Consider the following 16,272-nt stretch of genomic DNA (forward strand, 5'->3'; position numbering starts at 1 on the left):
GAGATGGATCGGCCAAATTTTCTCACTGTGCAAACACAATGCTGCTTTCTTCCCTTGGCAGAAAGGCTTGAACAAGATCCACACATCTACAGAAAACATGAATTTTACTGTCACTCTTGTATTTAGCCCCAAAGCACAGGCACAAGCATTTTTTCCCAGGGTAACAATAAGAGATTAGCCAGATTAGCAAGCTATTACCTCATGCTTCTTAAATATTTTACACTATTATCAATATTAAACCCTCTGGTGTTGATTTGTATCCTTCACATGTACAATATAAGAGCCACATTCCTACTTTAAGACTACATAATCCCTTCTTGCTTGTGGAAAGGAATATGGGGCTGTTTTTAGAACTGCTGTCACATGTATAAGACACCTATTATGAGCGTCCTTGCAGAGGGAGCTGTGACTCCTAGAAGGGACTTATGAGATATGTACTCATTCCTTATCCAATTCACCTCAGGATGAGTTGGTATGTTCACAAGAGCCTGTAAGACCTTACAAGGAGCTCGTATTCACCTGCCAATATCACCAATACTACTAACATTAGCCCAGCGCACCTCTAGCTAGAGAGCTGCGAAGATGTGCCGTCCTCTCCAGTGCTGCCGATGTGTAACATCTGTTAGGCTTTCATCTCCTCCAGCTTGCAGAAAATCTCCCTTCATTGATTTGGTGCTGAAGTGCTACTCAAGTTAATTCCAGGTATATTATTCTGTATTCAGGCAGTGGAAGGTGAAGCATTCATTGCACAAAATGTTGACTTTTTGACAGTGTGAGGATGAGCCCCATTGTTTAAGTGTTTTCACACAGTTAAATTTACTGTGCAGACGTTGATGAGGGACTCTGGGGGACGTCTGTTTTTTCTGCTGAAACTCTGAAACACTAGCACAAAGAATAAAAAAACACAATAGTTAGGTTTTTGTATATTTATTTGTATAGCTTATTTTGTGTAATGAACAGTAGTTCTGTAACCCCTCCTTTGGTCTGATTAATAGAGACAAGTTAAATAAGATGACTGAAATGAGCATTATTTATGTATGCACTCTCCTGCCATAGTCTAACTAAAGTGCAGAAAATGTCCTAATCAGGGCAGGACTCGTCACCATGATAACCAAGAAAAATGATCACATCACCACCATCATTATCACCATCATCGCTCCATAACTTGAGGCACAAATGTTAAAGCAACGCGTTTTAACTAAAATCGTGCTTTCTTCCCATAGCATGTTATTATTTATTCTTTCTGACACATATAATTTCCATGTTATCCAGCATGACAACCTACAACCTTACCCTGTATCATTAAGTCTAACTTTTAAGTGTTTGTCTTAAAAGTATGCCTTACCCCGCCCAAGTTTGAAATTAGATAAAAGTGACACGAAGCCCTTCACCAAAGTACAGCACCAGAGTGGATGGAAACCCAGGACACAATCTCACGTTAAACTGCCAATTCATACATAAAGTGCACGCAAAAATATTAAACAAAAACAATAACCGACTAATTTGTGTCGGTGTGCACAACACAGTTCACATAATGGGATGAGACTGTGTTAAAAGCGCAGGCGAGACATCAGAAATAATTTCATTGTTAAGCACACTTAGACAGAGCTGCCCTTCTCTTCCACAACATTGCCGTGGACTTAAGACAACTCAGTTCATAAAGTCATTATGGTTATTATGCTTTCATCTAGCCTACTGCCTTTATGTTTGTCAGCTAGTAAAATGTTTTTATAATAAATTAATGTTGTTTTCAATGCTTCCAATGAAGGCTAAAAAATAACCTTGTCCAGCTGCATGTTTTTATTAGTGGTTTGTAAGCTGCAATAAATAAATAATCTTCAGCTACTGTTATCAGAACTGAGCATCTCCCTTAACTCCTTTCTTTATTTGAGGCAATCATTACGCGATAGAGCAAAACTGCAGTAAACCTCTGCACTTATTTCACATTGTGAAGTCACACAAAGACGAGTTTTATTTTTCTGTAGGATATGTCAACAATGGTAAGGCTGCTTAACAGTATTTTGTAGGGCTGGAAACAGTGCAACACATATCTAACATTGAGTCATCAAAAGTCTAAGGTACTACACAACAGAAGGTTCAAGGCTGAAAATGTGATAACGCTATTACACCTCAGTGGGTGTTCGAGTGGAAGTCCTTTTCTATTTTCAACAAGACAAGACAAGTGTTATGATACAGCCACATGGTCACACACACACACACATGCACACAGTGCAAACAATTTGGATGCTTCAGCTGGGGGGTACAGTGAGGGGTTTCCCTCTACTTTGCCCCTTCACTCTCTAAGTACTCCTTTACCATAACCCTTCTTAGCATTTTCTCCTCTACCCTCCAGTATATAGGGCCAACTACATTACACCAGTGGAACAAATAGTCATAGCTCTTTGAATTTGTACCCCCTCAAGCCTGCCCCTGCTGCAGCTGTGGGTGACATTTCTCATTTGCTGAAGAGCTGAGAGAGGCTAAAAACTGCTGTCTGTCAGTCCTCTCATGTGAATCATCCAAAAATTGTAAAAACATCACTACAGCAACATGCTGCTACACACAGACCCGGTCTGGTGTGACTGCCCTGACAGCATTGCACGCAGCTTCTCAACAAAGTGTGAGAAGCAGCAACTTTAACCAAAGCTATGTTTCATGTTAAGGTGATTCTCCATCATGTATAAAGAAACATAGTCATGGTAGCAGGGTGTGAGCATATCTGACATGCAACCAGATAAGTGTGCAGGGTGTGACATAAGTGACTGAGATAGAGATTGGATAATGCTGGTGACTGTGACTAATATAAGCACTGAGCTTTATTCTGCTCTGCCTGCTCTCTAAGGGAACAAAATATAGCCAGACAGAAGTGTAGCACCCTCACCGAATGTATCACAAAACACTTTCTGCATTGTAGTTATTGTTAAATCAAAGACTATGCTTAGATTGCACCTAGGAGAAGAGAGGGAGTTGTTTTGAGGTGTGAGTGCAGATCTGTTCAAGGCTTGTACTCAGCAAAACAGGGATAGAGGTGGAATGTAACACTAAAAGCTAATATACAGTAAAGTGAGCTAAAGGTTCTTCTTCTCTGTTCACCGAAACGCCACACTGCTTCTTTGAATCTGCTGAGAGTGAAACTAAAGCCCTTGTTCCTGACGAGAGTAGAGTACATCGGCTCAGCTCTGAGTAGAATTTTTTTTTTTTTGCCTGTTCCCACATATACAAGTGGAAAAATACTAAATGATGAATTAAGCAGCAAAAAGGTTATGCTTAATACATTTTCACCTATGCTGCTTTAAGTTTGCATTTGTTCCACATAGATATACTCTCTATGCTTCTTTGTGTATAAGTAATAATATAACTTTTCTTACAAATGTGAAAGCACAGCTGTGACATAAAAAGAGCCATTTTTATTTGTCTTTCACAAAGGAGGCTCACATGTCTTGATGTGGACTCTCCACAAGGACAAAAGAATATTATGATAAAAGATTCTGCATCGGTTCTGCATCAGTACAGTTCCACCTCTCTTTATTTAGAATACAAGCGTGCCTTGCATTTTACGCCTCGGAGAGGGCTGAAATCCACAAGGATGGTAAAAGATGCTGTGATCAAAGATGGCACGCGGAAAGGTAGTCACTTCTATCAGCTCATTTCTAATAACGCTTCTAGTTTGTACACATGTAGGGCATCCTTATACTCTTGTTAATACCTTCAGAGAAAAAAAAAGTCCTCAGAGCAGACGCATAACCTACAGAAAGCAGGTCAACAGGTCTTTCTGAGGGGAAGAGAGAGAAAATCCTACATATCTTGCTTGAGGTTCTAGCTGATTTGTCCTTGCAAATACACACTGCAGGTTTTTAGATAAATGAAGTTAAGCCATGAGGGAAACCATCAATTATATGAAAAAAAATCACAATACAAGAGTAAAATTGGGATGAGACCCGAAGCAGATGAGCTGCACAGCTAATAGACAAACGAGATGTCCAGAGGACGACAAAGACAAAGAGCGTGAAAGAGAGAAAAGAGACAGTGTATGAGAGACAGAGCTCCTCTGGGTCATTAGGCTACAGACAGACACATGCAGGTGCCACCTCATCCTTCATTCCCTCACTCTCCTGGCCAACAGGCACCGGGGTATTGAGCCATGTTCAGTGAACCTGACATGTGCTGGAGATGCTGTGGCAAATGAAGATACACTGCAGCGCCCATGGACACTAATTGTCCTCCCACATTTTCAACAGTCTGTCACCATTCTGGCTGCGTACTGTGTGAGTGACTGGCATATTTAATACACAATAGTGAGAAAACTCCACAACATGGTGGCCAAAGCAGATTAAAATAAGATTTCCTGTCTATTTATTCAGGCATTTGGCTGTGTCCATCTCATGTGTCGGATTCTGTACAGCTGCGATAAACAGTTAGCTATGACATCTCAACCTAACTTCCATTATTAGAGGGTCTGCTGTCAGATAAAGCTGTGATAAGACAATACGGAGCTGCCTCAGCGCAGCAGCCGCGTAGATTCATCCAGACACATCAGACAAGACAAATAGACCTCAGCTAATGCTGACAGAGCACCCCGGGTGGAAAATTTAGACAGAGTTTCAATCATTCGATTGACAAGTGGGGACATATTCAAGCAAGAGGATTTCTGTTTCCATAATTCCAAACCCCATAATCCATTTTTGTCCCCTGTCAGGGCTGGAATGAGTGATTCACTGGACTCAACTCAGAAAGCAAGTCACCTTGGCAACAAATTGAATACATGCATCAAAAATCCTATGTTATAAAGAGTGTGAAAACAAGTTTGAAACACAGCAGGTGCAAAGATTTGACACTCGCTGAGTGTGTGTACATATGTTTACAGATTTAATTATGCATTAAGAGTAGTTGGCCACATCACTGCCAGATGATACAGTTTATACATTTACACTTTTCTATGTGTGAATCTGCTTATAATTTGGAGTGATGTCTGTATGCACATTTGACAAATGTCAGTCCAATAATCTTTGTATAATCTGTTTTGGCCTCGTCCAGTTCCTAAAGAAAATACTTTGTTGTTTAGTTGCCAAGTCCTCAACCATGTGCACAAGCTGGTAGCAAATATTGTTTGTCTGCTTTTCAGTGCTGAGCAGGTGATTACAGAGAGTAACCTTCTGCTGGTTGCTGCTGAACCAACAGTATGAGAACGCTGAGGCCTCGCAAAAACCGTAAAGTTGCAGGCTGGAAAACCAGGAAAAAGACAGTGTTAGGCTCACAGGCAGAGCCTAATACTCTTAGATTTTCTCCTAGATTTTCCTGCCAGTGGAATACAGATCATTGCAGAGTTGGCTAATAACCACCTTTCATGGGTTACATACAAACAAGCATAAATAAAGTAATCTTAATCTGTAAATATTTAAAATGGACAACAAAAACAGTTACATACAACAGTGGTGATGCTACAATTGTAAAATTTCATATCTGTGTTTATTACAGTGTACAAGAAGTATGTATTTTGGCTTTCTGTTCACATTTTTATGTTTTGTACATGTATTGCTGTGTTGTGTTTTATAGAAGTAGTAGTAAGTGGGTTTATTAAGACAACCTAATTTGACTGCCAATGGGTAATTGAGTTGCAAACAAAACACTGAATGAATAACATTTGTCCCCTGCAGTGGCTTTAAATAGTCACTGTTTTGCATCCCAATTACCTGCCAATATGTCTCTTTGCTCTATTAACATAAGCAAGCTATTTCACTTCAGCAAGACTATACTGAAGGGCTTAAAGAACCTGGAAGCTGCATATGATACTGTCTGGATTAAAATGACAGAGATGCAGTGGCTTTCTGTTGAGTGCCAATATAATGGATGTCTTGCTGCGCCTGTGTGTACACATAGAGAGATACATAAGACACAGTTGTGTTTTAATAGCAGTGAGTCATTGTGTGACATTTTTTGTCTTCGCATCATTGAAAATAATGGGAGTCACCTGTGTTTAGAAGCACCTGTACACTGTGTTTGACACAGCTCCAGTGATATCAGGAAAGAACAGGATGTAATCACTGAAGGAGGAACACAACACACCGCAGCACACACGGAAAGACTGCAGAGTAAACAAATACTCAGGCTACAGTAATATTGTCACATTAGACAATATTCTTGAACATTTACTGACTCATTCACAGCAGTAGGTGATTAATGATAAATGAATTGTTATATGGTGAAATGGGTGAGTGCAGTGGTCCACATATTACTGCTGTACAGTTAATAGATTCAGATACAATACACAGGATACTTATGACATGTCATAAAGTGATGGTTCATATTTTGCTCATAGATTTTACTGTCTAAAAAGATTTTTTATGGTTAATTGACAAACCACATTTACTCTTATGCAGCAGTTCATGTTAAGTTGTATGCTCAGCATGTGCTGACCAATAAAAGGAGGGTTGTGATTGACTTTTAATTTAACCAGAGCTCACCAATGGCTCACCCTTCATCACTTTTCTCCATTACTTCTCAATCTCTGTGTTATCTTTACTGTCCTAAAATCCCACAATGCCTTCTGTTGCACACTTTGCCCAAAGTCCTGATCCCATATTAGGGGAGGGATTTTGTGAATGGTCAATTAAATGCCAACACATGGAGTGTGAGTCATGAAAGAATATAAGAGAGAGAGAGAGAGAGAGAGAGGGAGGGAGAGATTCTGGTCTAGTTTCTGAGTTTATACACACCGGTGCAGCTCACCTCTAAGTGAATATCTGATTATGTGTGGAGGAAAAAGTCAAGAAATGGTACACAGGCCTTAGAAAGTGCCAATTCAACCTCCACTCCTTTCTCCCCTCTTGCTGGCCATAAAAGGCAGTGTAATAGGATTCCTAAGCTTTTCCAGTGACTGCTTCCACTATCACACAGACATTTAAGTGCACTAATCCATGACAAATTGTCTCATCTGATCCATGACAAATCGTCTGAGGGGCCGATAGAGACGAGGAGATGAAGGAGGGGGAACTGGAGGAGGGGGCTAGAGAATGACGAGTTTAGGGGGAGAGGCCTGGTGCGCAGGCAGAGCGCTGCTTGGCTGGCACCTGAATGATCAGGCAGTTATTGCCTAGTTTTTTAGAAAGGTTGCTTTCATTACCTTGAAGGGCACGCTGTGTGATAAAGAGTTAGAGATCACATAGCGCTGATGAGCTCTCTACCTAAGCCTGCAGTATTCAAAGCAATTATAATCCCATGTGGAGGTAGATTATAGGATTTGAGTTCCTTTGTTGGCAAACGGCAGGATTTGTAGATGTCGTGTTCGCCAAATGAATGTTTCTAATTAAATTTGCGTCACATATAATTCATGATTTTAGATGTAGATTTTTGCTTCTAAACAGGTTTTACATGATCTACACAAACAATATTTTAGACCATTTGCTGTGTGTCATTCTCCGGCTCTCACACTTTTTCTTTCACCCACATATTCCACCACCTTGCACAGCAGTAAACAGTATGTGAACAGAGTATACTGCAGGTTCTTGTATTATTACATGAGCCAGATTAAACGATTCCTTTTCATCCACCCTACGAAAAATACGATTAAGGCCGCATCCATTCAAGTGACTGTAATTTAATTGAATTTTCTTTCACCATCAATTCTCACAGTAATTAGTCCGCACGGTTTAATGAGGATGTAAAGAAGGCTGATTTAATGGCAAAACACAAACACGTAGGAGGCCTATGTGGAAAGATGCTGTGGGCAGTATGGATGGACGTGCCACCTCCACAGAAGAAGCAAAAGCAGCAAAGATTACCACTTAGAAGTGCACGTTCGCTGCTGCTAACAATGAGTGGTTGTAATGAGGACTCTGACAACTATGGAGATGAGTTTAAAAACTGTGCATGCATTGAGTTTGTGAGTGAGTGAAGTTAATTTTTTAGCATTCTCAAACACGGGCAGGAAATGCACAAATCTTCTGAAGCAGCCATCCTCTCAGCAATGGAAAGAAAGAAAAAAAATCAATTCATAGTGTGAGTATGTATGGCTTCCACACTCCTACCCTGTCCTCATTTACCAAAAAGGCAGGTTTAGTTGAAACACCCTATATCTTGACAGATTTTCCTCACATACCTCCTTACATGTAACAGGCTTCAATAGATACACATGCTGCAGTAGTTTGACAGGATGTGCACTTGGGGCTGAATATGCGATTCTTAATTTAACAAACACTTCCCTGGCTTATGATCTTGCAGTTGGTCTTATTTGACCATATGATGTATTTTTGCTAATCAAAGTAATTAGATGTTTTCTTCCACCTCAAAGAGTTTTCTACACTGAGGGAGCATTATGGCACACTGAACAATGAGCTCATTAAAATCTATTCTAATCATCTGGGATTAGACTTTACAGGCCATTTCAAATAAATGGATATAAACATAACTGCAGCGCTGCAGCAGTATTAGCTTTTTCAGCTACAGTATACGTTACATATTGATATAATATTTTCATGGAGATGCCAACATGACTATGGCTGCCACTCACAGCTCTCAGGTATAAATATGTGAAGTACAGTTCTGTAATAATGCACATGCACTGTACTGCCTTTCAAACAAAGCGTCAGCAGCAGACTGCTATCAAAGTGTAGTAAATTTTACAGCTGCACCTGTTCTTTAGATCAGAGACTCTCTTAAACAGCCCTGTCAGAGTCATAATAAAACAAAGCAGCAGCTAAAGCATTGTTACATTCAGACTGCCCCTCTGGGCATTATAAACTATATGCATACCTTAGCTGGGCATGGGTAAATAAATGAGTATATCCTAATGACAATAGTATGAGGAAACGCTGCCTTTCCTCATTAGAAGGCCCCAGTGTCTCTCGCCAGCAATGCAAAGTAAATTGGTTGTGCTTTTACTGACTTGTGATGGAGTCCAGTTCTGTGTGCTGTCAAGAATGGCCTGGTTTGTGCAGCAGCAGTCTTGGCAGTGAGCACTTCTGCTCACTGTGTTGGCAGGTGGGGAGAGTGCACAGCCAGACTTGTGTGTGTCATGTCACATTCAGCTCATCTGTCAATGTAGTGGATTATTTCTTGAGAGACCAGAATTGGCTGCCCGGAATCAGGGCGCCATCAATCTTCAGCCGCACGAGCAGGACGCAGGGGAGAGACTGTGTAGAGCAGAGGCTCATGGGAAAGGGAGAGCAGCGCCGCTTCCTGAGCAGGTGACAAAGCAGTCAGGCAACTTGTTACTCAATCTTCGTCTCTGCAGTGTGACTATGACGATTTGAAATAAATAAATAAATGCAATCTTGAAACTTTACCTAACTATGGCTGCATATTTGTTTTTTTTGCATGCACAGTCAGCTTGCAGAAGGCAGATAAGCTGATTTCTCAAACACGGTAGATGCTTCAACAGGCTGGAGGATAACATGACCTTCACATTTCCTCCTCTGATACCCACACAGCCTCTTCCCTGTGTATTTTTGTCTGTGTTGGATGGGTGTTAGTTTTTCTACCACTGCCCACTGCTGGGCTACAATCCAAAATCCACACACAAAAAAAATGATTTCAGGACATGGTTTCTAACAAGATACACTCCCTCATTTTCACTTTGTACAATAACATACTGTACATACTGGTCGCATTGTACGACAAAAGAACAGAAAGCACCTTCCACTGTCTTTAATGAACTTTAAAGATAATAACATCAGCAGAGGATGCTACAGTGTAAGATCTGTAAATCCTGTGTTCTGCATACTTTGCTTGCAAAGGTAGTCTACAGTTTCATTTACAGCATGTCAGGCAGTACATCACATCGTTCTTTATAAACACAGAAACATTATTTGATTACAGAAAACAGCCGTGCGTGAAAGCCAATGGATTTCTCAAGGCAAAGACATCTCTTTTTTTGTCACGTCCTACATAGCCTTATCTATTTATATTCGAGGGGTTCTGGCCTCAATGAAACCAGAGAGCTTCTCAAATTATAAAATCAATTCTAATTCAAATATTCATCATAGCATTTCAATTCTGAGAGAGCAGCTATGGTTAGATCGGTTAACGCCACTCCACAGCTGAGTAAGATTGATGTCAGCTTAATCCTCTTAAAAACAAACATGATATACAGTAAATTGTACAGTTGTAACACAGCAGAAAGAGGGAAAAAAGACAGAAATGTTTTCTTGCCGAGCAGGCTCTTGTGATAGCCCATTACCCCCGGGAAGCCTGCTGATTAGGTTAGTAAAATATCACAACATATCTTTAGATTGTGATTGTCAGCAGCAATTATGGCCGCCCTCCATCACCATTTGTTAGCTTTAAAAGTTTTCACAGATTGGCCTCAGTGTTCATGCTGCTCTCTTTTGATTACCTCTTGTTGATGGTATTCAAAATCGAGTAGCTCTGCCTAAATCTACCCAATAACATAAATGAAATGTGAGATTGAATTAACAGGCAGTGTGTTTATCGCCTGTCCGTGCAGTGTAAGCTCACATCCTTTCAGACCTGATGTGTCCTGAGCACAGCTCCAGCATCCCGAGAGGACCCATGAAAATGCCACACCATAATGGCCTCAGTGAGAAAATGGCGTGCGAATGTGCATGCACGTACATGTCTATGCTCTCTATAGTGTAGTATCCAGTTAAGTGTGATCAGTCTGACATGTAACCTTCTTCAACCTTTTCCCATAACCATCTTTTAGTTGGATGAGTCTTCTAAATATACAACAAAGAGAGGTGGTGGGAGGGGGCAACAACTATTTTCTTTCCCCTCTTTTCCTCTGGGACCTCTGCATTATTCAAAAAAGACACTTACTGAGCCTTGCACTTCCTTGTACATCTTTGGCACCAAGCTTGACTTCACTTGACAGTCAAACACCCTCTCCAAAAAAAAAAAAGAATAAAGGAAAAAAAGTGGAAGCCCAGCTTTTAAAAATTCATTTGGAGCTCTCTGTTGCTCATCCCTTACCCTCTTGCCCCAATTAATGGGGCTGGGATACTTTGAGAACTTTCTATCTATCATAGCTAGGATTTTCATGTGTCAGCTGTTCCACAGCAAAAGTAAGCCAGTTCTCTGACATGCTTCTTAAAGTCACCAGTGTTCAACACAAGCGTAGAGAATTCAATGCTGGATTTTTTTTCTTTCCTTGTGCTGTGCTTCAATTACTGTCTTTTTGCTAGGCAAGGCAACACACACACATACACACAAAGGGAGCCAAGCAGAAGATAGCATCAATGTTTAACAGCTGCTTGGCATCCAGAGAAAGCCCCACTCTGCATGAGGGTTCAGCATGGAAGTCACACTCATTGTTAGAAGCTTAAGGAAAGCATTTGCTTTGCTCTGAAAAACCTTTGCCGCCCCTGTAACACTCCTACATACACCATAAGCAGTTCTGGTAAGCTTTTCCATAATCACACAATTAGATCCGCCTATGTGTCTATCCTCCCCTTTTGCCCCTACGGTGCAGAAGGCGTCAGGCTTAATTGCCAAACGTTTCCGGTGCAAAAGAGGGAAACATAATTGTCATTTCCATCTAAGCCACAGTGATCAAAGCTCCCCTGGCTACCAGCACAGTAATAGGGATGCCTACAGCATGTCCTACTCGTAACAAGATTCAGGGTGCAGTAGTCAAGAATTCCTTGCCGCACACATGAATCATCCCCCCCAGAAGATGTTCTAGCAAGGCTCCTGTGTTGAGATCGAAACAGCATACAGCTCAGCCCAAACACAAAAGACTAACAACCAGATTTTGTGCAAGACGTCAAAATATGGTAGATTTGAGTATGACTACATTTATCATGCAATTAGAAGAACAATGAGCAGTTTCCTTTGCTTATCATGCAGAACTGTGAGCAGGGAATCATTGTGTTACAGTACAGCACCATAGAAAATCCTTCTGAAATATCACAGCAGTCCCTTTCAGTTGATTCTAAACAGCCAAAGCTGACAACTGCTGCCCCATGGAGAGGGGCACCGTCTCGTGCTGTAACACTGTGCTATCAGGCTGACTTCTAACAAAGAGGAACACATACCCAGAGTGAGAATGTCAGTGCGCCCAGGTCGGGCCACATGGTGCTGCTGGATGGTCTGGTAGAGTGTGGCCTGGCACAACAGCAGGAAGCCGAGGCTAATCCACATGGCCAACAACCAGGACATGGTAAGGCCGAGTCTGCAGGACGGCACACAGCAGGGGGAGAACAGGGAGAACAGGGACAGAGTTGTATTACAGCTTGTCACCATACATATTTACAACAAACACTGTGTTTTTTCAATGTACTAAATGAAACATAATACTGACATCTGCTATAAATATTTAAATGAATATGTCTAGTAGTAGCATTATTTTAGCAGAAAGTAAGGAGAAAATAAACTTCAAGGAAAAACCTGGCAAACAAAAGACTCAAACAAAAAAAGAAATGATCAAATGCAAACTTAATCTTGTCGATACCTGTCTAGTCCAAACCTGCTGTAGTCTAAAGCAATCTGCACCACAGAAAACAGAAGGAAGAGAGGCTGCTGCAATCTCTTTGTCAGACTGTAAGAGTTTTATAATGAGCACAGCCTTCCATATTTGGAAAACCACAGTAATTAACCACAGCAGCAGGATGTGAGCCCTGAATATTCTAAAGTTTTCTATGATTCTAAGCATGAACAGGCTTCTTGCAGATTTGTTCAGCGGTTTCCTAATGGCTGGTGAGGGCCAGCATATGGAGGCACGCCTTAGCCCTTATTGAATAATGAGACTCTCCTCCTTTCCAGGTGTTATTAGCGCTTCTTTCCATTCACAGCATCGCAGGGGAAAGTTTATAAAAGCAGTATCCCACCTCCTCTGAAAAAATAAATAAATAAAAACATTTTAAGGTTCCCCGCCTTGGACATTTAGAATCCAAATGAGTGGATGTTATTTTTGGATGTTCAAGAAAATGATGCACCTTGAGTGCATCAAGATGAGGTGCTTAATTTCACTCACCTAATGGTTTGTTTTCCTAATACTTGAGAATAAAGGGAGCCTGTTCACTATTGAAGATGAACACAGTAACAAAGAAATGTAACACCTCAAAAATAGTCTGTGCTAAAAATGTTAAAAAACTGTTTTGAAGTTATTTTCAGAAAGCACCACAGTGTTTGCTTGCTCACAGAGCCCTCTGATCTGAATCCCAGATTAAAGCCATTAGGATACTAAACGTTACCCATGTGCTCTGTGTACCCTCGATGACATTGAGGCTGCTTAATATTCAGCGAAAATTAAGCATATAATTATTAACAGCGCATTGTAAATCCCCACCCCATGCGCTAAATCCACTATAATCCGCGGTTTTGTTGGAAATGTGAACTGGTCCCATGGGTCTGTTTTTCCTGTTTTTTTTAATCATTATTTTACCCTCACAGCATGTTCTCTCCTGGCCAGGCATTTATTTAAAAGAACCGTTGCGCTTGCATAGTTCACGGCACATTGCACAGAGACTCGGACCTCCTCCCCGGGTGTGGGAATGCGCTCTTACAGAAAATAAAAAGCGATTTCTGACATTTTACGCACGACAGAGTTTAAATAACAAGAACAAGCGTGCGCATCATTTTAAATGAACTTAAGAGGGAAAGGCAGCAGCCATGAGGAAAACGCATCCAAACTCTCGTGTGAGTAAGCTTTCCATACGAGAAAACAATGACACAGTCAAAGCTATTTGCTTTCAATTTTGTAGTGAGAGATGACAACTCATCTCTCCGTAATTGGAAAGTCCAGCGTGAGGTAGTAAAAGCGTTCGGAGCAGAAACAGCAGGCACACCTGCAGGCGCGTAACCTGCAGATGCACCTGCGCGCAGCAGCGATTTAACCAGATAACACGGGGTTTGGTTGTGGGAAGAACTTCAGCAGTGACTCCCGACATCTTCCACAACAGGAAAAACTTCAAATTAGCTGGTGCCGAATAAATACACACTTATCCTAAAGCGATAAATGTCCATTTATTTGCTCCAGTCATACATATGATTGAAAGTTATCTTTAAACACTGGGATCATGTTTAAACACCGGAGGTATTCCTCGAAAGTTCCACACCCTTACCTGAGCTGTGTTCAGAAGGAGAAGGAGTTGAGTCAGAATCGCCCGCCTGCCCAGCAAACTCACTCTTCTGTCTTAAATCTATCCATACTTTTGATCCCAAGGATTTCCACCCTGAAATTCCAGCTCCAAATAAACCACGCACAAAAAAGGGGGGTTAAAATGCTGTTCTGTTTCCTCCTTGGTATTCCCTCCTCTGGACCCCCTGCTGCTCAGGGTCCTTTTGAAATCCTTTCCAACAACAGTCACCAAAAGCAGAACACCCAAAGGTCTGTGTCACAAACTGGCCAGGATTTGAGCGATAGATGGTTGATCATGTCAATGCTGTGTCAGCCACCTTCGTACAGACCTGCTCTCCTTCCTTCACTGTCTCTTCTCCGTCAGTAAAACTCCTCTACGTTGTGATGACAGGGAGTTAATTTACCCTCCTCACTTGTCGTCTCCTTCTCACGCGTGCGGCGGAAGGCTCCAGTGGAATGACTGCTCTGTCTGCTCTTGGCTGCATCCCCCCATTGAGAAGCTGTGCTGATAGTGTGAGCCTCAGTCCTCTCTCCAACGCTCTAAGTAGAGAGTCTGTGTCAGACAGGCAGAGCGAGTGCGAGTGAGCGTGCATGTGTGTGTGTATTACAATGTAGCCCAGCTGGAAAGGGAGAGAGAGAGAGAAAGAGAGCTGAGAGAGTCAGATCACATGTCTTAAAGCAAGACTACCCACTTCTGCATCTAGACTTCATCAGCAAATGAAGCATGCTCACCCCTCTTTACAGCCTCATGTCAGGAGACATGCGAGAATAGCCTTCAGCTCACTTTAAATATTTCCATGTTCTTGTGTGTGTGTGTGTGTGTGCGCGTGTCTGAGTGTTTGCATGCATATGTGTATGTTGGAGAGGGTGCTCCTTTTTTAGTCATCCCCCTCCAGGATTTTAGGGGTGAGAATGTATTGCTCCAAGCACAGCACTTTTAATAGAAGGCAGAGTGCCTCATCAGAGCTCTCCAATCACCATATTATCCATTACGAGGTGGCTTTCCTCTTTCTACCTATTTCCGCGGTGATGAGTGAGAGTTTGTTTTTACGGCCAGCCCCTTAGAGGCTGCTTCTCACCAGTGAGATGAACTTGCATCTGCAGCGGCTGCCTGAAAGAGCCTGTGAGCAACCTGCTGTTCCCCCTGCTCTAAAACTGAAAGTGCTGGCTCTGAGGGAAGGACATCCACAACTTTATTTTTTTTGTTTTGTTTGTTTGTGTGGGTGTTTGCGCTGAGCCCATGCTGTGCAGCCAGGTGAAGGCAGCCAGTTTTATGTTGCATGTGTCATTCCAACATAATTTATTCCATATGGAGGAGCTCCCCTTTAACTCATTATACAGTTAACCAGAGATTTGCAGTTTATGCCAATCCCACGCACCTGCCACAGCTGACTCACAGTCTGACATTTCACAGAATATCAACCCTATGCTACTTATAACAATACACAGATGAGGGGCTAAATAAACTAGCAGATAGTATGGTACATTTGTGGGGTAAAGTAGCAACAGATGATGATGAATATGTGGCTACGTTTGCCTCAGATCTGTTTCCTGCATTCTGTGGATGTGTGAATGCAGGTCAGTGTATGTCTCTGTGTGAGAGCTACACTTCCCTATTGGCTGTTGTTGGCATTTTTTTGTGATGTTAACTGCCGGTCACAGTGCCATGATACAGGGCGTCCTGGACCATCAGAGCGTGCTTTGACAGTTCGATGCTCACAGCACCACATTTGCAGTCTGGAGAGTATAGAGATGCTAAATATTGAAACACACAATGGAGGAAGAGATGTGTGTACTATCCCAAAAAATATTTTGTTGTTATTTCTGGATGTCTTTTATGTGATGATGTATTTGTTTTCTTTAGACTGCACACCCTTTGTGTTTAGTTCTGTAATAATCTGCTGGAAATGCAGTCATGAGTAGCAAGGCTTCCATCTGGATTTGTTGGACAAAGCACACCACATGTTAAGTGACCATATTCACATGAAGCAGAAACTGTAGAGTAATTACCATATTTGATTAGTGCTTCTACACAGTCAAGGCACATTTGCAGAGAAAGGCTTGATTACTAATAAATAGGCTTATTTGTATTTATGTGTATTAGCTGATTTTTTTTTTGTGAGTAGCATAAATAGCGTGCATGATTAAATTTCATTTTGTCTGCACTGTTTAATGTCTTTATGATCTGTCCCATTGGACTAAGATGAAGGCGTGAAATGAAACAGGCCCACAAACAA

The 16,272-nt window shown here is 41.5% G+C and overlaps 1 protein-coding gene across 3 annotated transcripts in view; it reads right to left on the reverse strand.

Moving 5' to 3' along the window:
• The window catches only part of tafa1b (TAFA chemokine like family member 1b), a 101,203-nt gene extending 86,671 nt beyond the window's left edge, over positions 1-14,532 (reverse strand). For all 3 annotated transcript variants that reach the window (XM_028406470.1, XM_028406471.1, XM_028406469.1), the window contains exons 1-2: positions 14,019-14,532; positions 11,991-12,127 (exon numbers count right to left, since the gene is read on the reverse strand). In XM_028406470.1, coding sequence (XP_028262271.1) covers positions 11,991-12,114 — 124 coding nt within the window. In that variant the 5' untranslated portion in view covers positions 12,115-12,127; positions 14,019-14,532. The remainder of the gene's footprint in view (positions 1-11,990; positions 12,128-14,018) is intronic.
• Between the last annotated feature and the right edge of the window lie 1,740 nt (positions 14,533-16,272).

This window comes from Parambassis ranga, chromosome 5, assembly GCF_900634625.1.
Source record: "Parambassis ranga chromosome 5, fParRan2.1, whole genome shotgun sequence".
Classification (NCBI taxonomy): domain Eukaryota; kingdom Metazoa; phylum Chordata; class Actinopteri; family Ambassidae; genus Parambassis; species Parambassis ranga.